At 48.0% G+C, this 27,230-nt stretch overlaps 12 protein-coding genes across 12 annotated transcripts; 7 read left to right on the top strand and 5 right to left on the bottom strand.

Annotated features, from left to right (window-relative positions):
* Window positions 1–277: 277 nt before the first annotated feature.
* On the top strand, window positions 278–1,160 carry FSUBG_4258 (uncharacterized protein; the record flags this gene model as incomplete). The annotated part of the gene is made up of 2 exons (XM_036682228.1): window positions 278–1,042; window positions 1,110–1,160. 2 exons carry the CDS (start codon window positions 278–280, stop codon window positions 1,158–1,160), a joined length of 816 nt encoding a protein of 271 aa, XP_036540271.1.
* A 295-nt stretch (window positions 1,161–1,455) lies between these two features.
* FSUBG_4259 (conidiation-specific 10) lies at window positions 1,456–1,789 on the bottom strand (the record flags this gene model as incomplete). The annotated part of the gene is made up of 3 exons (XM_036682229.1): window positions 1,456–1,557; window positions 1,614–1,701; window positions 1,746–1,789. 3 exons carry the CDS (start codon window positions 1,787–1,789, stop codon window positions 1,456–1,458), a joined length of 234 nt encoding a protein of 77 aa, XP_036540272.1.
* Window positions 1,790–2,719: 930 nt separating this feature from the next.
* On the top strand, window positions 2,720–4,827 carry FSUBG_4260 (cutinase transcription factor 1 alpha; the record flags this gene model as incomplete). The annotated part of the gene is made up of 6 exons (XM_036682231.1): window positions 2,720–3,441; window positions 3,490–3,556; window positions 3,605–3,791; window positions 3,847–4,030; window positions 4,079–4,237; window positions 4,287–4,827. The coding sequence occupies 6 exons, from the start codon at window positions 2,720–2,722 to the stop codon at window positions 4,825–4,827; spliced, it is 1,860 nt and encodes a 619-aa protein (XP_036540273.1).
* Window positions 4,828–5,021: 194 nt separating this feature from the next.
* Window positions 5,022–6,768, bottom strand: FSUBG_4261 (multidrug resistant protein; the record flags this gene model as incomplete). Its single annotated transcript, XM_036682232.1, has 4 exons — window positions 5,022–5,185; window positions 5,239–5,345; window positions 5,398–6,426; window positions 6,473–6,768. 4 exons carry the CDS (start codon window positions 6,766–6,768, stop codon window positions 5,022–5,024), a joined length of 1,596 nt encoding a protein of 531 aa, XP_036540274.1.
* An 803-nt stretch (window positions 6,769–7,571) lies between these two features.
* On the top strand, window positions 7,572–11,022 carry FSUBG_4262 (uncharacterized protein; the record flags this gene model as incomplete). The annotated part of the gene is made up of 9 exons (XM_036682233.1): window positions 7,572–7,620; window positions 7,680–7,748; window positions 7,797–8,056; window positions 8,168–8,258; window positions 8,301–8,455; window positions 8,831–10,231; window positions 10,279–10,725; window positions 10,775–10,909; window positions 10,969–11,022. 9 exons carry the CDS (start codon window positions 7,572–7,574, stop codon window positions 11,020–11,022), a joined length of 2,661 nt encoding a protein of 886 aa, XP_036540275.1.
* A 277-nt stretch (window positions 11,023–11,299) lies between these two features.
* FSUBG_4263 (C-3 sterol dehydrogenase (C-4 decarboxylase)) lies at window positions 11,300–12,349 on the top strand (the record flags this gene model as incomplete). Its single annotated transcript, XM_036682234.1, has 1 exon — window positions 11,300–12,349. One exon carries the CDS (start codon window positions 11,300–11,302, stop codon window positions 12,347–12,349), a length of 1,050 nt encoding a protein of 349 aa, XP_036540276.1.
* A 1,043-nt stretch (window positions 12,350–13,392) lies between these two features.
* Window positions 13,393–14,761, top strand: FSUBG_4264 (uncharacterized protein; the record flags this gene model as incomplete). Its single annotated transcript, XM_036682235.1, has 3 exons — window positions 13,393–13,404; window positions 13,538–13,677; window positions 13,969–14,761. 3 exons carry the CDS (start codon window positions 13,393–13,395, stop codon window positions 14,759–14,761), a joined length of 945 nt encoding a protein of 314 aa, XP_036540277.1.
* A 223-nt stretch (window positions 14,762–14,984) lies between these two features.
* Window positions 14,985–16,805, top strand: FSUBG_4265 (uncharacterized protein; the record flags this gene model as incomplete). Its single annotated transcript, XM_036682236.1, has 3 exons — window positions 14,985–15,284; window positions 15,401–15,588; window positions 15,896–16,805. The coding sequence occupies 3 exons, from the start codon at window positions 14,985–14,987 to the stop codon at window positions 16,803–16,805; spliced, it is 1,398 nt and encodes a 465-aa protein (XP_036540278.1).
* A 461-nt stretch (window positions 16,806–17,266) lies between these two features.
* On the bottom strand, window positions 17,267–19,256 carry FSUBG_4266 (DAL5-Allantoate and ureidosuccinate permease; the record flags this gene model as incomplete). The annotated part of the gene is made up of 5 exons (XM_036682237.1): window positions 17,267–17,534; window positions 17,734–18,096; window positions 18,148–18,251; window positions 18,303–18,827; window positions 18,876–19,256. 5 exons carry the CDS (start codon window positions 19,254–19,256, stop codon window positions 17,267–17,269), a joined length of 1,641 nt encoding a protein of 546 aa, XP_036540279.1.
* A 728-nt stretch (window positions 19,257–19,984) lies between these two features.
* Window positions 19,985–20,900, bottom strand: FSUBG_4267 (uncharacterized protein; the record flags this gene model as incomplete). Its single annotated transcript, XM_036682238.1, has 4 exons — window positions 19,985–20,033; window positions 20,105–20,385; window positions 20,436–20,814; window positions 20,863–20,900. 4 exons carry the CDS (start codon window positions 20,898–20,900, stop codon window positions 19,985–19,987), a joined length of 747 nt encoding a protein of 248 aa, XP_036540280.1.
* Window positions 20,901–21,623: 723 nt separating this feature from the next.
* On the top strand, window positions 21,624–23,015 carry FSUBG_4268 (membrane dipeptidase; the record flags this gene model as incomplete). Its single annotated transcript, XM_036682239.1, has 4 exons — window positions 21,624–21,828; window positions 21,883–22,166; window positions 22,226–22,346; window positions 22,390–23,015. 4 exons carry the CDS (start codon window positions 21,624–21,626, stop codon window positions 23,013–23,015), a joined length of 1,236 nt encoding a protein of 411 aa, XP_036540281.1.
* A 384-nt stretch (window positions 23,016–23,399) lies between these two features.
* Window positions 23,400–25,540, bottom strand: FSUBG_4269 (sodium-dependent serotonin transporter; the record flags this gene model as incomplete). The annotated part of the gene is made up of 2 exons (XM_036682240.1): window positions 23,400–23,888; window positions 23,942–25,540. The coding sequence occupies 2 exons, from the start codon at window positions 25,538–25,540 to the stop codon at window positions 23,400–23,402; spliced, it is 2,088 nt and encodes a 695-aa protein (XP_036540282.1).
* Window positions 25,541–27,230: the final 1,690 nt, after the last annotated feature.

The raw sequence follows: 27,230 nt of genomic DNA on the forward strand, positions 1-27,230 counted from the left end.
CGTCGAAATAATTCTAGCATAGGCCATATATTTAATTTGGTCCCATGGTCATTATGCTGAGTGTAAAGCCACAGGATATGCCCTGATTGGCTCTGGCGTATGCACCGAAGTCCTATGATGGCAGCCAGGACTATAGAGCTCAGCCACTATCACCGCCCCCTCGTAACCATTCGCTCGCCGAAGTCTTTTAAAATGGAACATATGAAGGCTCTCCCCTCATCCTCAGCTCCGAAAAATAATTTCTCTTCTCCAACGTTGCCATTGGTCCCCCGTAAAAATGTTCACTCTTTTCCCTAACCTACCACCAGAACTTCGCGACCAAATCTGGTACCACGCCCTATCAGAGCCCCGCCAACCAGGAATATGTCAATGGAAGCCAGGCTGCTGGATCCCAAAACACCTTACAGCAGAAGACCATGATTGGTCCGACAACGATCCCAACAACATCCGCTTAGAGTTCCGCTATGACAAGCTGGGAACACCAGTTCATATACCGATCGTGGATGTTAGTCAAGAAGCGCGCCGTGTTGCGCTAGCTTGGGCCCGCGACAACAACATCAAGAATCGATACAAAAACGGCAGATACGAGTTCAGGCGCAGAATGGATAAGGATAGAGACACAGTCTACTTTCCCAACAATATGATAGAGACTGCTGAGGTAGAGGCTGTCGATCGAGGCTTTGAGGGTGATCTTAGGAACAGGAATCACACCGTGGCAACATACGTTACAAGTTTAGCGGTACCAGCAAGATATATACGAATTGCAGATGAGGCACTTTATACCTGGGAGTGGCATGAGAGTCTCGAAAAAATATACGTCATTGTTGGCAAACAACCCGATGGAAAGGGTCACTGGGAGATTGATACAACGAGAGGAGCAAGCTTGTTTTGGTCAAGAGACACCGGCCAGTTTACTCCCCAACTTGGAGCGGATGAATTCTGCAGTGGGGACCTTTTGAAGACGATCATGGACGATAATATGGGTCTTGGGTTTGCTCTCCTGCGCTGTCAAGGACCGCCGAGACAATCATTTGAGATTCGCGTATGCTCGGTCATAAGAAGGTTAGTGGTTTTGTCTCTTGTACAATTATATACTTACGTGTATTCAGATCACCAAAGAAGCCGTCTCGCACGGTGGAAAATATGAAGAAGATGTTTGATGGGTGTTTGAGCACTGTGAATCGAAGCCAGCGTGGTTGCTGATGAGGCTATACAGAAACGAGATAGTCCCGACAAGAGCTGGTGTATGAAAGAACAGATGCTTCAACCATACACAGGTTCTCCTCACTACGGATAAGTTCGACGGCGACTGAATATCCGCGATACTATCAAAAACCATAGAAACATCACATCGTCTGTCGAACCACGAAACTTAGGTGTAGGGATGATTCAGGTCTACATCCTGTCGATAGAGCCCTTCCATCGATCCAAAATCATATCTTATCTTATAATACACTAGGAAGCCAGTCCACCCTTTCGACCAGCCTCCTTGGCCTTCTCACTGCCAGCCTCGAAAGAGCCAGATGAGGCCTTGCCGCCCTCAGAAGCGATCTCTCGCTAGATGATCTGTTAGAATGTGATATTTGTATAGATATGCATGCGGATTGACCAACCTGCTTGTCGGCGTCCATACTGGCAAAGCCGCCAGAGTGGCTAGACTTTCCGCCCTTGGAAGCAATCTCTTGAACTTCCTCTTTAGGTCTATCTTTATTAGACATGTTGAAACTGGATGAGACTGAACATACCGGTTGGCAAAGTTGCCGGGATTGGGGTTGTCGGTGCCAGTCATTTTGATAGTTCTGAGAGTTTTTTATGAGGTTTTGTTTATAACAAGTCGTCCATGCTCAAAATATGGAATTTCTCATGGTTAAATATTTCTCTTTGATTGATTCCTATGTGAAAGTGGTTCGTCAACGACGCGTTACAGCTACGTCTACATGACGTCTACGACTCCACGCGCCCGACCAACGTCTCAACTAATTATCTATTTTTCAACATGACGTTTCTGAAAAAGCAAAATTGACAAAATACACGGCTGAGTGACGAGGTCATTACTCTGATGACGCCCAAGATGTTGCTTTTTTCCTTTGCAACAGCTGAAGACTGGACTTGATTGGTGTAGGCTCAAAGTGATCTGCAGGGTTACAAGGTTGCTCCTCGTTTGAATACAACGCTGAGCTTTTGTAATGCCATCGCCTTTAACGTTATCCCATGCGCCTGATAAGATATGGAGCCCGATAAGATCAGCACCCACCAATAACAAGCCAAGCCGCAACGTCATTCCATCTCACGTAACCGTCGTATTCCCGTAATCTCACGCTTCACCCAAGTCACCGAGTCGGCGACTTGATCTCTGACCAACAAGCCGCTGAGAAATCACCAGCATCAACTCTATTCTCAATGACCGAGTCACAAAATCGCCAAAGCAGCGCAAGATCACCAAGCGCTGTACCTAGCCGGACGCGTGTAGCTCGCGTAGCTTGCAAAGCGTGTCACGCAAGACGGGTAAAGTGTGACGCCGCCGATGGACAGCCGTGTTGGCATTGTCGCACGCGCGATGTTACTTGCGAGTTGATAGACTCCAAACGTGGAAAGTGCGTGAAAGAGATGTGTTGTGATGAAGAATTGAGACTCACGGGTTTGTAGATATGCTAGGCGAAGTAATGCGCAACGCGTGTCAAAAAGACAACAGGCGCAGAGTCCAGTCGACCAACATGATATGATGAATGACAGTATTGCAGTAATTACGCCTCAAAGTAACGAGAATTCGCAGTACCAAGAACACAGCCAGCCTGTCCCACCGAATACCGCGCAGAATAATGAGCCAGAGTCTCAGCAACAGAGCTTGTCTGGGAACGACAAGTCATATTTCCTGGGCGACTCAAGCAGCTTATCATACATCGTCGAGATGATATGCAGTCCAAGAGGTGGTGTCAGCGAGCCCGTCAAAGTCCACTATCCCATACCAGCATCAATAGCAGACCGCGCAATTATTCCAACTCGACCCCAAGTGGAACCACTCAGTGTAGGGGATGCGCTGGCTATGCCGCCAAAAGAAATATCTGACCGTCTGGTATACACCTTTTTCGAGATCATTCATCCGCCTTATCCGGTGGTAGACAGGCGTGCCTTTTCGGAGCTGTACAGACAGGGCAAAGCGTCGCCTATACTCTTACATGCGATGTTCCTTGTCACCTTCATTCTGTGCGATGAGAGTCTTATACAAGCTGCTGGATTCAGTGATCGGACTGCTGCTCGCAAACATCATTATCTTCGTGCGAAGACGCTGTATGATGTTGATCATGAGACTGATCGAAATGTCCTCACAGCAGCAATCTTCCTTTTGGGATTTTGGTGGAATGGGCCGGATGATCAGAAGGACTCGTGGTTCTGGCTTGGGTGCGCGACGTCTTGTGCGCAGTCATTGGGGATGTATCGTTCGTATGTGAACCTTTGGCAAGTTGTGGATTGGCTCTGACTCTGTCGCAGGACGGTTGCATCGAGGCTGAGTCCCGAGAAAAGAGCGCTGCGAAAACGCATCTGGTGGTCCATCTATGTTAGTCTAAGCAGTAAAACAATTGAGTGCCCCTACTAACACTTGCAGACTCGCGACCGACACACAGCTGCATGCCTCGGCAAGCCATGCAGAATCAGGGATGAAGACTGCGACATCGAACCTCTGACCGAAGAAGACTTTTACTTTGACGACGACCACAACGATCCTCTCATAGCCCGACAAGAAGAACACCATACGGCTCTTGCGATAGAGATGACCAAGGCTGCCGAAATCTGTGAGTCACTCCCAATTGATAAGTCCTGTCCTTCACAAGGCTAATATCTATCCAGTGGGTGATATTGTTATCGCAGAATACAGTCCTCGTCGCCCTGACTCGGAACAATATAGACCAGATCGTCTCAAACAGAGACTGGAACAATGGGAAGCACAGTTGCCGAAGTGCATGCAGAGGGCGCAGCTTGATGAGACACTGGGTCCAGCGTTCTGGGCGACTCAGTTGCATATGGCGTACCAGTAAGAGACACGATAGCGTTTGAAGAAGAGATATCTGACCTTACTCAGGAACTACTATATTCTCCTGTTTAGACCAAAGGCAATTGAGGACTTAACACCGTCCGAAGCTGAGGGTGACATTTGGGCGCGAAGGGCTGCTGATTCCATCACTCGTATGACGGAGGATCTTCTAGCCGTCGGCGCAATGAGTAAAAGTCAAATGCACATGTAAGTCAACCTCGCCTCCATTTCCACGCAGGTTCTAACCCTTTCTCAGTGTCCCCGCTGTCTTCGGCGCCCTCTCCATCCACACCCTCGTCATCTGCCGCAAAGACCCCATCCGACGCCAACTCGCCGGCAACAAATCACGACAATGCATCCTCGCCCTAAGCGAACTCGCCAAACACTGGCCCGTAGGATTATGGATCATGAGATTCTTCGGCAACCTCATGCGAAGACTCACAGGTCAAGGATCGGCTGTTTCAGCAGGTTCAATAGTCGACGTAACATCGCGCATAGCAAATTGTAGCCGTAACGAAGACTCTGCTCTGAACACCTCGGCGGAAGTCAGTAGGGCCACGTCTCAAACTTTAGCGGAGAATGGCGGCTCGTTCACTGACGCGACTAATGCTCAAGTCGCTGGCGCTGTGATGGAAACTAATGACCTGTTTCAACAGCCGTCTGATCAGTTCGGTTTTGATAACTTCTGGGCGGAGAATACCATTGATGTTGATCTACTGCTTCAGCATGGTTTATGTCCATTGCTGCCCGGCAACTTTGGTTCTTTCCCACCGGTGGCAGATTCACAAGGATTTTAGAAAGACGGAACTTTGGTCATACTTGCGAAATACAGTTATTTTAATAGGGTATGAAGTCTATCTATTCTTTGCGTCGCTGCTCTATACTGCTTTTTTCTTCAACCTCGTCTATCGCACCCCAAACTAAAGTGATGCAGCCAACTTTTGGCTGACCCAATCACGTATCTCTTCTCCAGGTCTTTTCTGCCGTAATTTTAGATCTTCGAAGCGAACTTGCTCTTAGCTCGCAGCTTCTTGCCGTATCTGAAGAACAGATAAGGGAACGGTGCCATGGCAACCGTCAAGAAAGCAAGAAGACTGGATGCCCACTGATAACCAAGCGTCTCGTACATCTGAATACCAAACAGTGGGAATGCCGCTATACAATCGTTAGTGACTGTTGCTTTCTGTAAAGGGGTGAATCGAACGTACCTGCGAAAGAGCATCGGGCAAAGCTGTTGGCTGCCATGGCAGAAGCGGCGTACTGAGGATAAGCGTCGACCAAGAAGGTGAAGACACCAGTGAAGACCAGCATCATACTACATGCAGTTGTTAGCATAATCACTAAAATAATTGTCCACAGACACTTACCCGCATCCAAAAACTCCAGATCCAATGATAGGCACAATCCAATGAATGCTTGAGTACGTCGTCCAAGCAAACCAGAACAAGCCGATAGGAATAAGAATAGCACCAAGAATACAAGGAGGTAGTCTATACTCAGGCTCACTGATGGCCTTGCCAGTCTCCTTCTCCTGCTCCGCCAACCAGCGAAGTCGAAGTCTGGCCCAGAAGGGAGTCGTAGCCGTTGCAATAACAAATCCGACCAGGATTCCCAAGAAGGTCATGCCGGTCTGCCAAAGACTCATACCGTGGTTCGTTCGGAAGATGAGAGGGAAAGCGCCGAAAAAGAGGTAAAGAATACCAAGGAGGATGGCAGAGTAAAGATCCAGGCAGAGACACATGGGCTCCAAGAAGAGAAGCTGAAAGGGTCGAAGGACTGAAAGTTTTAGAGTTTCGAGAATGGGCTTCTTGCTAAGCTCCATCGGCGCTCTATACGCGTGATTTCCAGTCTCCTTTCTCAACATCCTCGCCTTCTCCCTCAACAAAATCGGATGGAACGTCTCCGGCGCAAACACCACAATAGCCACCATGACAAACGCAGCCCAAATCAGCATAACATAATACGTCCACCTCCAATGCGTATTATAATTAATAAACCCTCCGATCAACGGCCCAATAGCCGGTCCGATAAACGGCGCCAACGACACCAAACTCATAGGTTTCTGGATCTCATGCCGTTCAAAGACATCACCCGCTGTTCCACCTGCAACGCTAAGGAACGAACTCCCCGCGAAACCAGTAAAGAAACGCGCGATGATCATGGTCTCGATGTTTTGCGCTACGGCGGAGGGAATCGTCCAGATTATAAACATGGCCCACGAGACGAGGTAGATTGGTCGGCGGCCGTAGTACTCGCTCAGCGGGCTGGTGAGCACAGGACCGAGGGCGATTCCTAGGACGAAGGTTGAGAGACCGAGGGTGGCGACGATTTGGGAGCAGTGGAATTCGGCGTTCATTTGGGTGTAGGTAGCTGTGTAGATTGAACTTGCGCATGTTCTGGAGATGTCAGTGGATGGGCAGTGAAGGTGAGATGGGGACTTACACGCAGAGACTGCCCATGCATGCGATTGAGACAATCATCCATTTTCGCAACGTCGACATACTCCGTGGACAGAGCGGATCTTTGTCGCCATCCCATGAAACTTCAAAGGATTCGCAGTCGGTGGTCAAGTTGCCAGCCTCGGTCGTCTGATCACTAAGATTCGCATTCTGATCATCTGTGTTATTCCCAGCCATTGGCGAATTCTTCTCAACATCAGTTAAAGACGCCCGGTCCAGAGAAGCTCGCTGTTGATCTTGGGACATATTCCCATCACGAGGAACTTCTTTCTCACTCATTGTCGCTGTTGTGATGATAACATGCCAAGACCCTGTTTTTTTGTCGCATGAGAGATAAACTGACGTATTTAACAAATTTGCGGCTCCACGGCGCGCATCAGATTTGTAATGACGCTCTCTTTTTTACAGAGATAAGATGTGGGTATATTCGTTATCTTAAGATGCCTCGGCGTCTTGGGACGTTAGTGTAGTTCGTAGGTGCATTGTGATAGGCCCGGCTTTTTATGATTGCAGGGGGTGTTTTGGCCACCTCGGTTTTGGGCGCGGTTTTGCAAAAAAGTCGGCGATTAAGTAGTTATGGGAGAAGGACAAAGCGGATTGAGGTTGTTGGTGAAAGGGCGTGGTCTGCGTGTTTTGAAAGGAGTTTAGGGAATTTTCCGAGTAATTCCGGGTTTGAAGAGCGAGATTGTGTCTTTGTTGTAATTGTTGATACGAATTGCCTGATTTTGAAAAAATTTTGACACATGTCGATCAGAATATTGGAATTCTTTTGAATATCGGCTCATTTTTGAGCTCAGACAGGCCAAGGCATGTGAGCGACTCTTTGCCTCGAGATATCTGTTCGATGCCCTTGTTTTATCAAAATGCCTACCCTGTAGATGCACAATGAAACCGTCTTTTTTTTTTTGTACTGAAACTCGAAGATGTAGTAAAGTTGAGGCTTGGATAATTCTCTCTGGAGAGTATGTAATTATTTCCGTATCAATTTGAGGTACTCTCCTCGTGCTTTGTTTATTTTGTAGTTCTGGTAAAATTCTTTCTCCGATTCGTTGATCATCCAGTCATCACTTTTGCTCCCTAGCATGCACCCTCCTCAACTTTTCATTCTAGAAGCCAACCCAGCACGTTCAGGTAAAACACCAGCCGCGATGGATCACGCTCCAGAAAAGCCCGTGCTGTTCTTGTATAAGCCCTCCCCGACGTCGTTGATGCCAACTCTAACGGTCTTAGTGACATTGACAACTGTCTATACTCACGCAGTATGTCAACGGTCAAGTCCACATACAGAGCCTAACATAGGTATGCAGATGACAAAGTCCTGGAGCACATGTCCAAGAACATCGACGACTACTTCAAGAAACATCTCGGCCTCTCCCCAGACGACGCAGAGCGCCTTCACAAGGATTACTCCCAGCAATACGGCCAGGCAATCGAAGGCTTGGTACGCCATCACCAAATTGACGCGTTGGAGTACAACGCCAAGGTCGATGACGCGGTCCCATTGGACGACCTGATCAAGCCAAATGCACAATTACGACAATTACTCGAGGACATCGATACTTCCAAAGTGAGGCTTTGGCTACTAACTAATGCTTACGTGAACCACGGGAGACGGGTTGTGAGGCTGTTGGGTGTTGATGATTTGTTTGAGGGGTTGACGTATTGTGATTATTCTCAGGTCCCATTTGTGTGTAAGCCGCATAAGGAGATGTTTATGAAAGCTATGAGGGAAGCTGGAGTCTCTGATGTGTCGAGATGTTATTTTATTGGTAAGATGATCGCCTGTTTTACGGCTTCGCTGACACTCTCAGATGACTCTCATAAGAATTGTGTTGGAGCGAGGGACGCTGGCTGGACTGCTATTCACTTTGTGGAAGAGGGACTTCCTGTACCCGAGTCATCAGCGTCTCAGCATCAGATTCGCCATCTTGAGGAACTGAGATCACTCTATCCCGACTTCTTTAGAGTTAGAAATTGATGCTACTGTCTCTATTCTCTGTTGTCTGTGTCCGTCTGCTTCCCCGCCACCCCGCCAGCCCCTGTCGAATGCCCAGGATTAGAGCCCCACTACGCGTTAATTACCCCTTACCTTATCGCACCGCGTTGTGTCTTATCACACGCGTCTCATCGCGGGGCAGCATCTCCCTTCAAGTTTCAACTTTCATGCTCAAACACTTACGACTCTGCAACGAATATACCCTTCTTCAAGCAATTCGACTCAAAATGGTGCAAAAACTCTGCAATTTGTGCGGAACACACATTCTTAAAACCTCCGCGGACATATGGGGCAAGGAATTTCGCGCCAGGAAGCTTCCCCGCCCAATCTCAATCTAAATCTCAGCCTAGCCTAACCGACCTCAAAATAGTATGGATCCATGGTAACAATTTCGACGATGTGAAAGTCTCTGGCGTGGCAGCTAGTGACTGGAACGATCGAAGCATCAACAGCACTGTTCCAGTGGATCCTAGTGCACGCTACGATGATCGTCGACAGGTGGACGACGACGGGTTTCCCATTGAGGATAATGATGGTCATGTGCCAAATGTTGAGATCTCCATCGTCAATGTCTTTCATCCCGATCCCCCTCCCGAGTGGCGCTGGGGCTTCTTGTTCCACGATGTTTGCTGGAGTCTGTTGAACTTTGAACAAAAAGTTGATCTTCGTGGCCTCTTTCGACTCTGCGTCTCAACACCTAATGGTCCTGACCTGCTTCTCGACTTTGGCCACTACTATGGTGGCGTTGCGTCGATGGACTATGAGGGAAGCATCCGGGTATTGGTATCTGACCTCAAAGGTCCAAACACTATGGGAGAAATGCTCAGGACGAATCCTCTTGACATCCCCGCCCTCAAGAAGGCCATCAACTTCGCGGCCCGTATGCAGCAGGATGCATTTCAGTCTATTCTCGACCGTTCGACCCTCAGCGCAGACAAGGATGTCTTCAATTACTTCCCTCCAGAGATCCTTGAGAGGATTGTGACCTTTCTTCCATCCCCTGATGTCCACTCTCTTCGCCTTGCATCTCGTGTGTTCGCAACCCTCAGCCTGTCAGAACGCTTCTGGGTTTCACGATTTACAGAAGGGCGCGAGTTTGACTACCTTCCTGAGGTGTTCACTACCCCCCCGACATCATGGAGAGCTCTCTATCTCTCACTTCACATCTGGGCGTCTGATAACATGGGAATGGCCAACCGCAGACGTGTCTGGCCACTCATCCAAGACTTTCACAGAACACTTGGCCAGATGAAAGACGTGGATTGTCTTGGGAACTCCATAAAGACGGCCTTTGAGCCCGAGGTGCCAAATCCCGGCCCGCAACACGAGTCCTTGATTACCGCAGAAAGGTATCTGTTCGAACCGGGAACTCATTTTGTGGGCGGCTCCCGTGTCCTGCGGGCCCGGTCCGTAGAATTTCCCCGGCGTCTCAAGGTAATGCTCATGTCTGTATCATTTGTCGAGACTCCAGATGGGCTCTTTATCTCTGGCCTCATATTTATTGGCGCCGATGGTGTCTTTGAGTCTCTCGGATACACTCACAAATCAGAAATGGAGCACATACCGCTTCCCAAGGATCAATATATCAAAGGATTCGAAGTGGCCATCGACGTGTGTGGCTTTCGAGCAATCGCGGCCATCACTGAGGATGGCACCACGTCCTTGTGGGCTGGAGATCCGGCGGACAACCCCAGGAGACGTCTCATTGATGTCGAGGGCATTTCTCTCCTCGTTGCTCAATTCGATGTAAGCCTTTCTGAACCACGCAGGATAGGACCGAACTAATTCTGTAGGCGTTCAAACTTGTGTCGCTAAGTCGCGATCGTAAAACAAAGACACTAGAACCCAGGGATAGACTGCTCTGGTATCCCGAAATCCCATCTCCCGAATTATTCTTGGACGGAGTCCGACCCCTCGACGAAAAGGCCAGCTCCAAAGTTCCCATTACGACAATATTCTTCGGCGAGAACGACGGTCGATATGTAAGACAAATGACTGCGATAGGATCCCACAACTACGACTGGTGTCATGTCAACCGCCTCCACTTTGACTTTATGGACGATAGCATAGAGCGATGTCTTGGGGATGTGGAGTTTGAAACAGAACAATCCGATCGCCCCCCGCAGAGATACCCAGACCACGGCAATTCTATGGGATTTTTCGAAATCGATGGTGGAAATGGTGAAGAGATTGAGAGTTTCGAGGTTCAGTTTAACGACGATATTATCTTTGGACTCAAGGTAAGACTGCTCATCTGAGAATGGGGAGAGTAAAGGCTGACATTTGAAGTTCAATCTCAACACCAATCGCACGGAGCTTTTGAGCAATAGTGATGACCCCTTCGATGTACCGTGGACCAAGGTTACTCCGCGTGGTAAAAATATCATTGGGATGTTTTCTCAAGGCGCTGAGGATCATTGGGGTGTAAGTTTCATTCTCCCTCTCTTGATTCATGTGTATATGGTGCTAATATTGTCTGATAGGCCAAGACGTTCCACAATTTGGGCTTCATCTCCACTAACGAGGAACAGGAATAGATTGGATGATGGACATGTTTGAATTTTAAGGATTAGATAGTGTGTTTATTTTATGCCGCTTATGAATCCTACCCTTCCCTCATCTGCAGTCAGCCCAAAATGGTGCTGACATAAGTTTCTGACTGGTGTCTTGACCAAAATCTCACTCATTCTTCTTCCCTTCATAATAACCAGCTATTTCTTTGAAGGTTAGACAAGACGTGTGAATGGAGTCTTATTACTGCCTGCAGTTATCTAGGGTTACCACCCTGCACAATTTTGATCTGACCCAATTCCTATGGAATCGTCAAAGAGAGTACTCGTCACAGGCGGAAGCGGCTTCTTGGGAGGACACGTAGTCCGACAACTTCTCAGTGATACCGGAACAACTGTCGCTATCGTCAGTCGTCATCCCAAGATGCCAGGTGACGTTGCTGACGAGTCCCGCGTCTCACTTCATGCAGCCGACTTGACAGTGCCGAGCCAGATTGAACAGGTGTTTAAAACGTTCAAACCGTACGCAGTCATCCATGCAGCCTCGCCGTCTTATATCGACACACCTGCGAATCTGATAAAGGCAAACATTGATGGAACGAAAGCCTTACTTGAAGCTGCCTTAGCTTGTGCCAATACTCGCGCCTTTGTGTTTACGTCCTCTGATTCAGCCGTTATACCTACGCAAGAGCCTCTATCTGAAGAAAATTCTGTTCTGTATGATGAGACTAACGCCCCGAATGCTTATGCAATGTCCAAGGCCGCAGCTGAAAGACTCGCCATTGCTTCAAACTCAGGACAGCTTTGGACTGCAGCTATACGAATACCGGCCACATATGGCGAATACGACATGAATTTCGTGCGTCAACTCGTACAAAGCATTCGGAGAAAAGAGCACAAAATGCAAGTCGGTAACGACACCAAGATCTTTGAGTTCTTGTACGTGAAGAAAGCGGCCGCGGCACATATCCTTGCCATGAAAGCCCTCCTTGACCTAGAGATGCGAGAAAAGGCCGGTGGTCAGGTATTCTTCATCTCGGATGGAAGACCGCAAAAGTTCTTTGATTTCTCTCGGAAGCTCTACGCCGCAGCTGAATATCCTGTTGCATTGGAGGAGGTTACAAAGATTCCGTTCTTCATGATGCAAGCGATGGCATCGACGGCTGAATGGGTTTACTGGATTATGACACTGGGCTATATAAAGCCTGGTATGAGAAGGACTGCTATTGATCATTTGGACTCTGGGTGTTGTTGGTCTTTGGACAAGGCTAAGAGGGTGCTGGGGTATGAGCCTGTTGCGGACCAGGATGAAGCTATCAAGAAGACTATGGAGTGGGCATTGAAAGCTTTGTGAGCGACCATTGGACATTGAACTAAGTCAACTCAGGGTCTTTCCACCACTCCGTCGATGCAAAATTGACGATTAGTTAACCAAGTTTTGGTCCCTGTTTATACCAATCGAACTTCCCTCATCAGCCTCAGGGTGACGGAAAGCAAGGGATGACGATAAGACCCTGAGTTGACTTATGCAGTGACTTGACACTTGTGGTAAGCGAGATATAACCCCGGGAGCTAAACATGGCTAGCACGGCAGAGCTCTGGCAGCCGGTAGCCGTTAGAACGGTTAGAGCATATGGCCACTTTTCGTAATCAGAGCTGTGGCTGAATCTTAATTCTGGCCGACCCGGTTCCTCCATTCCAGACCGCAAGAGTACAGTATCGCAGTGAGACCTTTCCTAAATAAAGTCAATCGTCTCAGTTCTAGAGGCCATCATACAAGACTAGGGTATAGGTGCCTGGACAGGATGGAAAGTAAACGTCTAGATTTAAAGAATTTTCGTGCACTTTTGACGTCTCGCTTAGCTGCTTAACGCTTGAAGAAAACGGGTACACTTGGTTAATTGAGTTCGAAGCAAATTTCACTAGGGGGGGTAGATTCGAACTATTAGACTGTACCATTCCAGACATCCAGTCTAGAACAAGCGATAATGAAATCCGAGCCTCAGTTTGGTCAAGACTAATTTAAATCCGTTACTGTGTACGGAAAGGAAAGGAAATGCCGCAGGATGTTAGATAAGAGAAAATGTTTTATAATTAAACGACCAGTTCCCAGATGCTCTCTGGTCTATGAGAGAAGCAGTTAGTCTTCTCACTGCAACGAATTCGCTGCAGTAAGTATTATTACCTCTTTTACCATGAAGCTACACCAAAGTCTCGCGACCCTATGGGTTCTTTTCTCTTTATCTTCGGCAGCCCCGTGGTGTACGGACGGTGAGCATACTGCCCAAAATAACAAATGGATTATTTCTTGTGGTTACACTCAAATCGGAGGCACGAAATTGTCTTCTAGCAACCAGAATACGTTAACAGAATGTCTGAACCTTTGTGACATTAGCAATGGCTGCGTCAGTATGGCATTTGACAGTATGATGGGTGGCTGTTACTTGTACTCCACGTATGGCAGTTTACGGCCCTACAGTGCCGGTGCTGTGGCTTTTATAGCCCCGGCCTCCTCAACATCATCTGCACCGTCAACGTCTAGTTCAGATGGATCTTTATCATCAACATCTTCAACATCATCAACATCTTCAACATCTTCAACAATCAACATCTTCAACATCTCAACATCTTCAACATCTTCAACATCTTCAACATCGAGTTCAGATATATTCTCAACGTCTAGTTCAGATACAACTTCATCCTCGACATCATCTGCACCTTCGACATCGAGTTCAGCTGCAGGCTGTCCACCCAGTTACTACACCGGCTCGCAAGCTACATGGGAGATCTTATGTGATCACAGTGTTGTAGGAAACGTACTCGCTTCGCGAACGCCCATGTTTAGTGTGGCCGCCTGTGCAGGCTTTTGTGATTCTACTCAGGGGTGCACTGCGGCAAATTACTATCCGGGTAGTGTGTATTGTGTTCTTTATAGCGGGTCTGTTACCGTTGGGCCTAAACTTGATGTGCAAGCTATTTTCATCCCGTCAGCATCTTCGTCTGCATCCTCGATGGAATCAACGTCAACAACAACCTCTTCAACCTCTCCAATATCTTCTTCAATATCATCGACATCTTCAAGCTCAGCGTCATCAGAAACTCAGACATCGACATCTTCAATATCTTTAACATCCTCAACAACTTCAATGTCTTCAACATCTTCAGCATCTTTAGCAATAACTTCTTCAACAACCTCTTCAACATCATCAACATCTTTAACAACTTCAACATTTTCAGCATCTTCTTCAATATCATCTACATCCTCAGCAGCTTCTTCAACATCCTTCATATCTTCAGGCTCAGTATCATCAGAAACTCAAACATCAATGTCTTCAATATCTTCTTCAATATCTTCTTCAATATCATCTACATCCTCGGCAGCTTCTTCAACATCCTCCATATCTTCAGGCTCAGTATCATCAGAAACTCAAACATCAATGTCTTTAACATCTTCTTCAATATCTTCAGAACTACCAACAACCTCCACATCATCAGAATCATCAACAATCCCGACGTTTTCACCTTCAACAACCTTGACATCGTCAACCTCAACCTCAGCATCATCAGAAACTCAAATGTCAACATCAGAAGCAACTTTATCATCATCTATTTCTACTTCTTTGGAATCCTTAACGTCTTGGATACTCTCAGAATCGTCATCATCACCATTATCATCATCAACAATATCCTCGACAACGTCGACATCTTCAACAGTATCAACGTCATCAAAGGTGCCGTCGGCATCGGAAACTTCAACATTCCATAGTTCATCATCCGCAGCATCTCCAACACTAGAACCTACAACATCTGCGACATCTACCTCACATACCTTGCCTATAACATCCATAATATCGCGCTCCACAACAGAATCTACACCAGTCTCATCTATTAGTTCCGGAGAGGAGCCTACATCAACCGCCTTGTTTATCTCTTCAGTATCACAGTCTTCATCAACTCCCTCCGCTCTTGCCAGTACTACCTCAACCTCAATGCCAAGCAACCCAGCTACCACAAGCAATCAATCATTCACCTTTTCTACCTCATCTTCTACGATTACTTCTTCAACATCTTCAAGCTTGAGCTCTCCATCCAACGCCCCAATTGTTCAAGGATACGCCTACGACGGATGTCTTGGGTCTCGGGATAATTACCCATCATTCACCCTGGTGGCAACTGAGTCTGACATGACAGTCCAGAGGTGCATTGAGATGAGCCCTGGAAGCAAATATGTTGGTCTTTATGAGCAGTCTTGCTACAAGGCAGATTCCCTCAACGGGACAGAGTTTGTAGTAGGTGCAAGGTGCAATATTCTATGCCCTGGAGATCCTGATTCATTCTGTGGAGGTAATGTTGGCCAGGAAAGACGTCGTTCTGTGCCATCTAATCGCCTTTTGACTATTTATAGTCAAGTTGTTTCTTCTTCATCTTCTTCCTCTTCATCTTCTTCCTCTTCATCTTCTTCATCTTCACCTTCTTCCTTACCTCCCATATCTTCTTCGTCCACTACCCGTACTTCCTCCTCGTATTCGACATCCTCCTCTTCCTCTTCTGCAAAACTCGGTACATCAACATCGAAGGAAAGTTCTACGACAAGTAAAGGCAAAGTTGAGTCGACTCTCTCCGGTTCGGCTTCATCTTTTGAGTCGACTACGCAGACATCTCAACCTCCTTCGCTTACTCATCCCCCTATCATTGAGCCTACCCGAACTATCCATGTTACTAAGGATGTCACTATGACGGTCTTTACGGAGACTACTGTCACTTATGTAACAGTCGATACTGTTAACCCAGGAGTCATGGTTACTACCTGTGTTTCAATTGACCTCTTATATATCCCTTGCGGGTGCGAGGAGCAGGTGTACCCATCAGTAGAAATGACTACCATCACCTGTCCTTGTAGAACCTGTGGCTCGCATGGAGAGAACACAGTTACCCTTACTGTGCCAGAAGCTGCTTGTCAGAGCACTGGATATGAATACCCACTGGCTCAACTACCCCCCGGTTGGATCGGAGGTTATGAGACGGATAGCAGTGGCAACCGATATGTCGTGGCGCAGCCAACCTCAGGACCGCAAAATGACTTTCAGCCATATTTCTCTATTCCTGTAGAGGGAGCGCGAGTCAGCCCTCCTTCAGACCAAGCCACCGGAAGGCCAGCCATTCCCAATGGAAGTTCAACAGAGCCCAGCAACAACAATCAACCTCCCTCAGCTAAAAGTCAAGGTTCTCACCAGGATATCCCGGGATCTCAACATGGAACGCCTTCAAACCCTTCACATCCAGCAGCTACCAACGGCAGTCAACAAGGATCAGACAACTTGGGAGGGTTTGGAAGTCAAATAGTCACTACCACTTCTTTTCACCCTGACATTCCCGCGAATCCGTCGGGGCCAAACCAGGGATCAGGTAACGGATCAGGCAACGGATCAGGCAACGGATCAGGCAACGGATCAGGCAGTGAGGCAAGCAACGACTCAGGACATGGTGAACCTAACAACGGCCGAGAAGGCTCAGAGAACTCGGCGAACTCCGAGAAAGAAACAGTTACCATGTCTACTTCCAAACCTGACATGGAAGTGCGTCCATCTGGATCAGGTAATCAGCCAGAAGTCGTATCAACGTTGGAGACAAAGACAGGAGGAATCAGTAAAGAGATGAGTGGTCCCGAGTCAACTAAGACCCTCAGTGCATCGGGTTCCGAGGAATCAGGGAAGTCGCCTTTAATTGTGTCAGGAGCCAATAGCAATGGGGACATGCCTTGGACTATGGTTTTGGGAGGATTGATTATTGGCTTTGTATTAGTCCTTTAGTAGTCTGCCTAGTTGCTCTTGTTTTTCGCCATTGTTACAGTATGAAGAAAAGAACTTGTAATACCATACTACTCTACTTTACTCTAGTGACCGACAGGTTGGATCAGCTCTGTATTCAAATTAGTTGATGCCTCAGCACTCTACATCATGCTATCACTCGCCTGGGCTGCTGAGAAGCCATCTGTGGTCTCATGCCACCCTAGTGTACTATTGCCATGCAGCTTCCCATCTGTGCCACCTATTGCTATCGTCATGCACGAGCCTGGGCTACAGCATTTCTGTTCTGAGCATCTCTCATTGCTTTGATCATCTGAATACGAGGCACTGTCTGCTAGTACATCTCCATTCTCTGTGTGGTGATCTCTCGAAATTCAGACAATGCAGCTTTCGACTACGCCGAGCCCGATCTGCCTCCTTTACAGACCGCCAGCCCATAGCGTGCGCATCCGCTGGGACCATATTTAGCAAGCAACGCCCTCAATCCCGCCTTGTTCGTGCACTACATCATCCAGAAGCGTGTGCGATACCCAGTCGACGTAGCACTCTTGGCATAACAAGGCCTCAGGAAATCCCCACCAATGCCTGTTCGTGGCTACATCGTTCCGGCTGCACACGGGTGCGGCAAAAACATCAAAGTCATGCTGCTGAAGAGCGGCTCCCAGAGCCAGTATAGACCAGGAGCCAGCTAATCTGCATCTCCACTGGCCTGGAGAAGATGGTGCGTCGAGGCTGTACCAGCATTATCATCGAGAGCGGTGACCTTTGAGACTTTAAAATAAACAAAATTGTATTTAGCTAATATATATACTGGAAATACTTATTCTTAAAGTCAGTTTCATCAAGGAGTCCCGCCTCCCAAGCTCTCTGCTGATTCTCAGGAGTGTGAAGGTCCCGCCTCGACCTATTCCTCATCCACAACAACACCCACAGAGCAACAAGACTTGCCACCTGAATCGCGATGCAAGTGAACATCATGCCGACTCCAAGCTCGTACTGAGGCGCCTGGTTAGACTTGAAGAAGAATGGTCCGACAAAGTTCCCCAGACAATATCCTATCAAAAGCAAGGCATTTGTCGTAATCTTCTTTGTGTGCCCTGCTGTGTTGGCCATTGAAACAGACATGCTAAGCGTCCAGGTTGCTGTGTATGTGAAAGACATCCATAAGCATGCCAGACGGGCGTATGCATCGCTATGAGGGACGAAGTGAAGGCCAAGGACGCCGGCGAGGAAAGGAACGAGACCGAGAAGCATGATTGGAATTCTGGAGTTCTTGATCACGGAAGCTCCCCAACTATGAGAAAATAGTTAATTCAACGACCTGTAACAGCTTTGAAGGACTTACCAAGCAAGTACGCATGCAACAAGTTGGACTGCACCAGAAGGCATCTGATATAGCGTCGTATCAAGGGTACTGAAGCCGGCACCTTTGATGATAAGACCTTGAAACTGAGACAAATTGGTTAGCAGTATTCTGTAAGAGAGGAAGGATTTGCATACCGCGGACAAGCCTCCATTGGGCGAGTTACTCGTCAAAGCAAACAAGAACAACAACCAAGTCTTCAAATCAAGCATCGCCTCCCAAAACTGCGCCATCTTAAAATGCTTATTCTCAATACCCGTACCATTTCCTCTTACCCTCGCCACAACCCTCGCCTTCTCATCAGCCGTCAAAAACTTGGCTCTCATGGGAGCACCAGGAAGCAAGAAGAGAAGAATAACGCCCCAAGCAACAGTGATGGACCCCCAGATAATGAAGAGTACTCGCCAAGAAGGTAGAGCAGACTTGACGTGGCCAATACCAAAACTAGCTATGCCAGCGATGATGTAGCCCATTCCTGCGGAGCCAATCCATATACCCATACGGAGAGGCTGTTCCTTTCGCGTATAGTACATGCTGAAGAGGAGCATGGTGCCAGGGTTTATGGCTGCTTCAAGGGCACCGAGGAGGACGCGCACGACGATGAGGGTTGTGAAGGAGTTGACGGCTCCGTGGGCCATGAGCACGGCGCCCCAGCCGATGACCTAGTGACATTAAGCAAAGGCCAACGACCAGAAGGGTGAGGGGCTTACAGTTCCTGACATGAAGTAGTTAATTGGAAACCTTTGGAGAAACATACTAGTCGGAAATTCCCAGATGAGATAACCGAGATAGAATATCCCACCAGTCCAAGAGAACTCATCTCCCTTGAGGTTGAGATCTTCTCGCAGGCCGAATACGGCAGCATAGCTGATAGTATTCTTATCAATTGACTGTAAAGCATATGTGAAGCACAGTAGAGGCATGAGTCTCAGGTCCAGCTTCCATCGTAGAGCCTTATCGAGCTCAGGACTTGTCTCGATACCATCTGCGTCACGGCAGAGAGTTAAGGCTTCAGCTGTGGAGGCATCGTTTATGGTCCCCTCTTTGATCGATTGGGTATGCTTCAAGTCGTCTGTTATTTTGTCTTCCATTTTGTTGACAGTTTGTACGAATGAAGGGAGACGTGAAGCGCTCCGTGGACGTACATATGTTGATGCTTTATATTCATCCCCTCTTCCGGTCGTTTGAGGTTAACTGATTGTTGATCAGTGGATAATACGTCGCAATACCCGCGGGAAAACTAGCAGTGGATCCCACGATGTTGTAGTTCCCGTACATGGCCCAGGATGCTTATCATTACCCCTCAACTACAATGTAACGCTGATATCGAGCATGAGTCGTACCACATAGATCTCTATCTCCAACCCGGTCTATGATCTGTATGCCGATAAACGGAGCTTGGATTTGCCATGTAACTACTAAGTCGTTTGTGCCGATTCAAGCTCCCGGCCCCAATGATCCAAGGCCACCCGACTTGTGGTCGATTTAGACCTTTATCTGGAACCTTGCGCCAACATCGCTAGAGCTGATATAGCCGTGCAACTGAAGAAAGTCCCTTGCGACTAGATACCACCCAAGGACGTTAGGCGCTTCCCAACGACGACCTAAAACAATGGAATCAAATGAGTATAAGCCATTAGCAGCTCTGATGGTATATCGATCTGAACCAGGACATTCCGGTTTTATAAACCATCAAACAGAATGGTTAGTAAATTGCCCTTCATTTTTAACCATCGATAAATCGTTCCCGTTGTGTGCCAAGCACTGTCCGGAGACACAGTGTACGAATCTGACAGCATGCCTGAGATCAGCATGGAAGTCACACCCAAATTGCATTCTCCACGTCGGCCGTACCCTTTTGGCTGTAGCTGGGTCTTCTGAGCTTCGATGGATAGGTATACGAGTCTCTAGGGGTATACGAATCTCTATGAATAGGTACCTTGAGGTGGTATCAGGGACACTTAGACGTTTTGGTCCGATTCCAAACCCCTCGTCAGTCAGGAACATGACGGGAATAGAGGAAGGCCGTAAGAGAGCCCTTTCAACCATTCGGACAGTATTCTGTCCAACAACTTCTTTGAAAGTCTGCTCCTGGTTGTCGAGTTTCCCCATCTGGCGTTGGATTGTAAGCATGCCTTCAGAAAAATCCACATTCGGAGCATCGTAAGCCATCTGCAGTAGATAAATTCCTTTGACCACCACGACCCAGTAGTTCAGCATCTATCTCTGGTTAGCATAATTTGATTATAGACTGGATCTTGGAATATTACCGAGGTCTTGCTCTTTTCGTAATAACCAACGAAATCATTAGAGTTGTCAAATGCCTTTTGGACAGACTGGCGGAGAAAAGACCTTGGTCCATCCTCTGCAAGAAAGTCGTTGATGCGGTCAAGTATACCGGGTATTTCGTTAGAGCACATTTTGAGGCGATCTTCCAAGCGAGTCTGAATGGCCTTCAGCTTTTTATCTCGCTCTGCATTCGAGATTTCCTCAGGTAAGGTGACAGCTGTTTCCATCAGGTCGGTAATCGTGTCATACATGGTCTCTATCTTGGTAAGAGACTCTCTCAGGCTGTCGCTTCGGAGATGGTGAAGAGCTTCGGGAAGCTCTCGCGACAGAGTATCGACAGTTCGTTTGAGTTCTTCATTTCTGTGACGGCCCCGGAGATGGCTTGACGGATCTTGTCTGTGTCACTACCGCCCGATGCCGAGTGTAGAATCTGTTTGAAGACCCATGTCCCAGCTTCACCTGCCAGGCCGATGGCGAATTTATTTAGAAGCGCGGGGCCGGAGAGCGTGATAATAGTTGATGTTACCATGACTCATTGAGTATCTATCTTCAAGAGGATCATGAAGTCTTCGAAAGTGGAGAAGAATTAAGGACATGGAGGAGGCGACCAAGTGTTTTATTAGTGGTGATATCCAACGGTGCGGCTGAACAACCTCATCCGATAGTTGTTGATCCTTACTGCATTCAGTGGATTTATTGGACGCCACTCGTGGTCTAGACCCAAGGCCTTTTTAAATTGAGCAGCTGATTCTAAGTAGGTAGGTCGAACTATTGACTCTATTAATTGTGGTATCTTGAATGCGAGTGTCCCTTATGTGGCCCAGTTCAATTGTGGGGCCTCGATAAACGCGAGGAAGCCTACTTCTAGGACTTTTATCCTAAGTGATGACGAGACTTCGGTAAATTTAGGCAAATCGTAGTAAATCTTTAAACGAGTGCCTTCTGGAACCCTAAGCTTCCCTGTCCCCCTTGCGCGTGCAACGTCAGAGTCTCGGATTTGCTTATCTGACACCTGGTTACTACCTAAGTTTTCCGCGGTTGCGTGGGAAACATCTAACTGTCCTGTTTCCCGGGACAGGGCAAATTTGCCGAATGCCGATTGATAAAGAGGACTGAGATACTGATGGAGCGAGATACAGCACTGCAGTTCCTCACAGTACAGGCACAGAATGTCATCCACCCATCCGTACCAGCTGCTCTCTATCGACGAGAGAGTCAAACGAGTTTTGGCTACAACTCCTCTTATAGATGGCCACAATGATTTACCTCAACAACCCAGAGCTTGCTTTCATGGAAAAATACACGACAATGAGAAATTCGACCTAGAAAAGGGATTCGAGCGCGGCATGACCGACATTCCTCGACTTAAACAAGGTGCCCACCAACATTTGCCACCATCCTCAACTTGATGCTAACATTTTCTTTCAGGCGCCGTGGGCGGCCAGTTCTGGTCTGTCTGTGTCCCTTGTCTCAGATCAGCAGAGAACTTCACCACACCAGAGTACTCTGACATGGCACGAGATGCCATTGAGCAGATCGATCTGACTCTCCGGCTCGTTGAGTCTTACCCAGAGACATTTCAATTGGTCAGTGGTCCTTCGGAAGTCAAGGATGTTTATGCCAGTGGTAAGATTGCTTGCTCTATTGGCATTGAGGGGTTGCACATGGCAGGAAACAGCATCGGTATTATTAGAGCTTTCTACAGGCTCGGGGTAAGATACGTAAGTAAAATAGAGCTCACTAGTTTGAGATATCATACTGAGTTGAATAGTGCACTCTTACTCATGTCTGCAACAATGCGTTCGCGGATAGCTCCACTTCAAAGATCGGTCCGGTTCATGGTGGGCTATCTGACCTAGGAAGGGCTGCTGTCAAGGAGATGAATAGGCTTGGTAGGCCCCTCGACACTCCTTTCGCGCTTAGCTAATCTTTTAGGCATGATTGTTGACCTCTCTCACGTCTCGGAAGACTGTGCGAACCAAGTCCTCGACCTTTCCCGGGCCCCCGTCATGTTCTCCCACTCCAACGCAAAAGGAGTATTTGACTGCCCCCGAAATGTGCCCGACCATATCCTCGATAAAGTGCCCCTCGATGGAGGTATCGTAATGGTTACTTTCGTCCCAGAGCATGTCACAACGCGCCGAAAAGATGCCAAGATGGAAATGGTGATCGATCATCTCTTTTACGTGGCCAAACGTATTGGCTGGGATCATGTCGGTCTCGGATCCGATTTTGACGGGATTGCTAGTGTTATCCCTGGCCTTGAAGACGTGAAATGTTACCCCCATCTTTTGAAAGCTATCCTTGATCATGGAGCGACTGAAGACCAATTGGCAAAGGTTATCGGCGAGAACATTCTTCGAGTTTGGGCAGGGGTCGAGCAAGTGAGAGATCAGATGAAGGCTGAAGGAGTACTTCCCGTGGAGGATGTTTTTAAGGATCGAAAGTGGTGGAGATATGATGGGTATTATCAGATGGAAGATCCTGATCCTGAGGATAAGCTTGGACTTGACTGGTATGGGAAACCCCCACCAGATGAGGGGCTATACCTTGAGAATTAGAGACGCTTGGGACAGAAGATATCTCTTTAGAGTTTGAGAGATTAAAGCATTGTTTGGTCAAAGGTGGGTCTCGAAGAGGAAGAAAATATAGGACTTTAGAAGAGAGTGGTAAAATAAACTTAACAAAGAGTCCCCTAAGTTTAGGCTGAGTCGTCTAAGTATTTTATTCATTTAGTGTTAAAGTCCTGGGTTCTCTTCTTGCCCAAGGGGCGCTAGCAGACTTAGAAGATAGGGATGAAGTGAAAGTTGTTTAATAATGTGAGTGAAAGTGATGAGCCACTATCTACAAGACAACCTATCTCATAGATCTTTAATCATACAGAACCCCCAGTGAGAGGTTGTGATGAATGCTAAAAAAGAGAATGACTATCTGAATCATAGGCTCTACTGTCGTGGCTCGACGGGAGTCTCAAACCTCGCGGTCTCAGCCTTCGGTTGGAAAACACCCTTATCAGCCTCCATACTGTTTCCATCAGCGCTGGCACTGTGGTGAGCAGCATCGATATCAGCGTGGCCACCCTCTAGTCCACCGTTGTCAACGATGGGGCGGTTGTCAATAGTCATCTGAGGGGCGACATCATACTTTCCATCACCACGTTCAAGACGGTGAGATGGGATGAGAATGTTGAGGAAGCGAGGGGCAAGGAATGCACCGATGATGAAGATGACAACCATGTGCATGAGAACAAAGCTGTAGATGAAAGGGGGGTCATCGGAGTAGTTGTTGAGGAACTTGGGATAGGCAAAGGAGAACACAAGAGCCACGGCGGGACCCGTGATAAACTTCAAACAAAATGGCCATATAGCTGGGATCTTCCAGTTAGATTGACCGCCGAGGATTGCGTTGTTGAGATCGCGGCGGAGTTGATTGCCCTGATGTGAGGTTAGAAGCCGACTTGGAGACGAAGACTTGGGGGGATACGTACCGAGTAAAAGGCCGCGTACCAGAAGCGGCTAAGAATGGCATTGTTTCCCCAGAATCGGGGAGCAGGGATCGATGGGGTCTTGCCAAAGAAGGCAGTGAAGAGGGAGCAGCCGATAAAGATTCCAAAGCCAACGCCAGCTCCAGCAGGGGCGCTCACAAGGTGGCCGATCAGGAGACCAAGGAACAGAGAGAGAATATAGCCACCGTTAAATACAAAGTAGCTAATAGCGCCGATCTGGTCAACAGGGTCCTTCCATCGGTAGAGCGTGCAGGCCATATAAGTCTCGGAGAAGACAGTGATAAAGAGAGCGATATCGTTGACGAAGGCATCAACCGCATCGAGGACACTGAAGCCAAACTCACTGCTGTAAATGAGTGAAGTAAGGGCACCGAGGACGATGACGGAGGTGGAGATGATCCAGCGAGGAATACGCTGGCCCATGTTGGTGTCACAGAGGAGAGTGACCAGAACTTCGGCGAGGGCAAACACGCAGGTGAGACCAAGAAGAACGAGGGTGATAAAGAAGAGGGCGGAGAAGAAGTTAGATCCAGGCATCTCGGCCAAGGCTTGAGGGTAGTAGAAGAAGCCAGAGCTGAATGTGGACAGAGGGTCGACATCACCGGGGTTAATGCCGAGGTAGCCGACAACGCCCATGACAGCCAAGGCAGAGATGATCTCGATGGCAGAGTTGCTGAGAGCAATGATGAAGGCATCTTGAACAGCGTTGGCGAACTTGTTATTGTAAGAGGCGTATGAGGTGAAGTAGCCGAAACCAACGCCAATGGAGAAGAACATTTGTCCAAATGCATCTTGCCATACGCGAGGACCTTCAAGAGACTCGCTTCGCCACGTACCAACGTAGAGTCTAAAGCCATCGGAGGCGTCGGGAAGGGAGAGCGATCGGATGGCGAGAATGCCAATCATGATGAGGGGAAGGGCCATGGTGATGTAGATGACACGACCTGTGAGGCCGACACCCTTAAAGGTACACATCCACACGACGAACCAGATCATGATGCACCAACCAAACGTCTCGCCGACGATGCCACGGCCGGGATAATGCTTCAAACCACCGCCATCATCAGCACCACCCGTAGCAGGAATGTTGCGAACAACCCTATCGTTGAAGAAGTCCACAGTATCCTCCCCCGCCCAAGGCAGCGGACTCTGAAACGACATCCTGAAATAAGTCATAGCCCATGCCAGGATGGGGACATAGTACCCAACGACACTAAAGCCATTGAACACCATGCTCAGTCCAATACCCTTGGCGCGATGGTTCACATTATTCCAGGCGATAACACAGCCACCGCGATAGGCCTGACCGAGGGTGATCTCGAGGATGAGGATGGGAATACCGATAAGGAAGAGCGCGACGGCGTAGGGGATGAAGAACTGCAGACCGTAATTGTTGAAGACGACAGAGGGGAAGCGCAGCAGATTTCCCAGACCGACGGCACCGCCCATAGCGCAGAGCACAAATTGCGAGCGGGAGTTGAAGTTATCACGACCGTCATCGTCTTTTGCCGAGTCTGGTGCGAGCATGAGAAAGATTCTCTTGGCCATGCCTGGCTTCTGGCCCTTTTCGGCGACAGCCATGATTGACTAGTTTCTCAAATGGCTATTCACCTAGGAAAGTAGAGAGAAATGAGGTATAAGTGTGAAGAACAAAGGTGATCGACCTCTCCGCAAGGTGGATCGCGTCCCCTCGATATATACCCCAGACCCAATATCTCGCCGAGACGCGTGCGATTAACAACATGCTCATAATTGGATTTGCCCGGGGCAGCCAAGACATCTCAGCTTGTTGGCCTCAGACCAATTGTCCTCGATCTTGGAGCAGGCGAACCACTTTATATCACCGCCAAGGAAGCGCATCTCCAATCCGCAGCGCGTGCCAATGCGATACCCCATCTCGTGATATCTCCCGCCAAGCGACATAACAGGAAGGCCAGAAAGAGCCAACATTCCACGCCTCACGTGCTGGACCCCAAGGATTAAAGAGTCCGCCAAGGGAATGCCAATGCTGTTATCTGGGGTAGTGCTTATCGACGGACTCTGCATTCAGCAGGTGCTTTTGTCAGTGTCAACAGTAGCGCCTTGGGTTTGGTCTTGGAGTTATTTCCGTTTCCCCGTTGCCGTTGGTATCCGATACTAAACAGTCGCCTCCTTTGCTTAGGTATCAGGGTCATGCATGGCTTTTGGAGATTCAGGACAGTTGGGGTTTTGGATTAAGGTGTCTTGGCTATTTCTTGGCTGATAGCAAACATAGATAAGCTGTCCGCTTATGCTTAAAAAATGGATTACGACGTATGGGGGCTAATAAGTTACTGCCAAGATGCTAATCAAATAGATTCTACTCTGTCGGTTGATACGCGGCCAAAATGATCACTCATCGAACGATTAGTAGCTTTGGGGTCGAAAAGCTGCAAGACTTGTTCCTGGTGATTCGTGTTCATCGTATTGTAACCCTAGATCACTTTTTCTGGAAGAGAAGGTCGGTTGGCCGATGGAGTGAGCAGTCATCTTTTGTGCCAAGTGTATTCGCTTGGCGTGACTGGGGAGACGTGACACTGATGTAACGCCGTGTATGAGTAAGATGGAAACGTAAGCGTAAACGAACATTGGAAGAAAAGAAGTGGAACGATTGTTGCCTGATGATTCAGTTCCTGCATCGAAGGAATACACAAAGTTAGAGGCTTAGCTTTCAGCCTTGCGAAGAACACGTCAAGATGCTTGTTCAGGTTGATGAGGATCGTCAATTTATACGGAGCACCAATTCTTAGATATGACGGTTTGTTTATTTGCTATGCTTCTAGCGACATATCCTCCTAATTAGGTAGTGCTTTTGAAAGAAGCGTATTTCCTGTATACCATTGTAGTAAATGCTGCATGGAAACATTAAGAGAGGAGACAATAAAAAACCAAGAGGGCAGATATGGACCTTGGAAGTTCACACATCCTAAAGCTACCAGAATCCAGGAATTTGGTTGATATATCCGAAACAAGCCATGTCTTTCCTCGGGGATGAATCCTTAGGTTCGGGAGGCTGAGGACCATTTACAGCTTCACAAACCGCAGCAACTATTCCTACCCCAATAAAGGTGTTCTCATACCTCCCTGCAACAGTCAGCTACATAACTTTCCTAGAATGCTGCTGGACTTACTCTCGTTTCTCTTGAAGTGGCTTACCACCCGGTCACGCAACCCCGAAGATTCTTGCTTATGCTTTTCATGGCTATGATTTTGTCTGTGTGGCGAATAATACCGATGTGTCGGTTGGGATATG

This window comes from Fusarium subglutinans (genome assembly GCF_013396075.1).
Source record: "Fusarium subglutinans strain NRRL 66333 chromosome Unknown NRRL66333_c0000038, whole genome shotgun sequence".
Classification (NCBI taxonomy): Eukaryota; Fungi; Ascomycota; class Sordariomycetes; order Hypocreales; family Nectriaceae; genus Fusarium; species Fusarium subglutinans.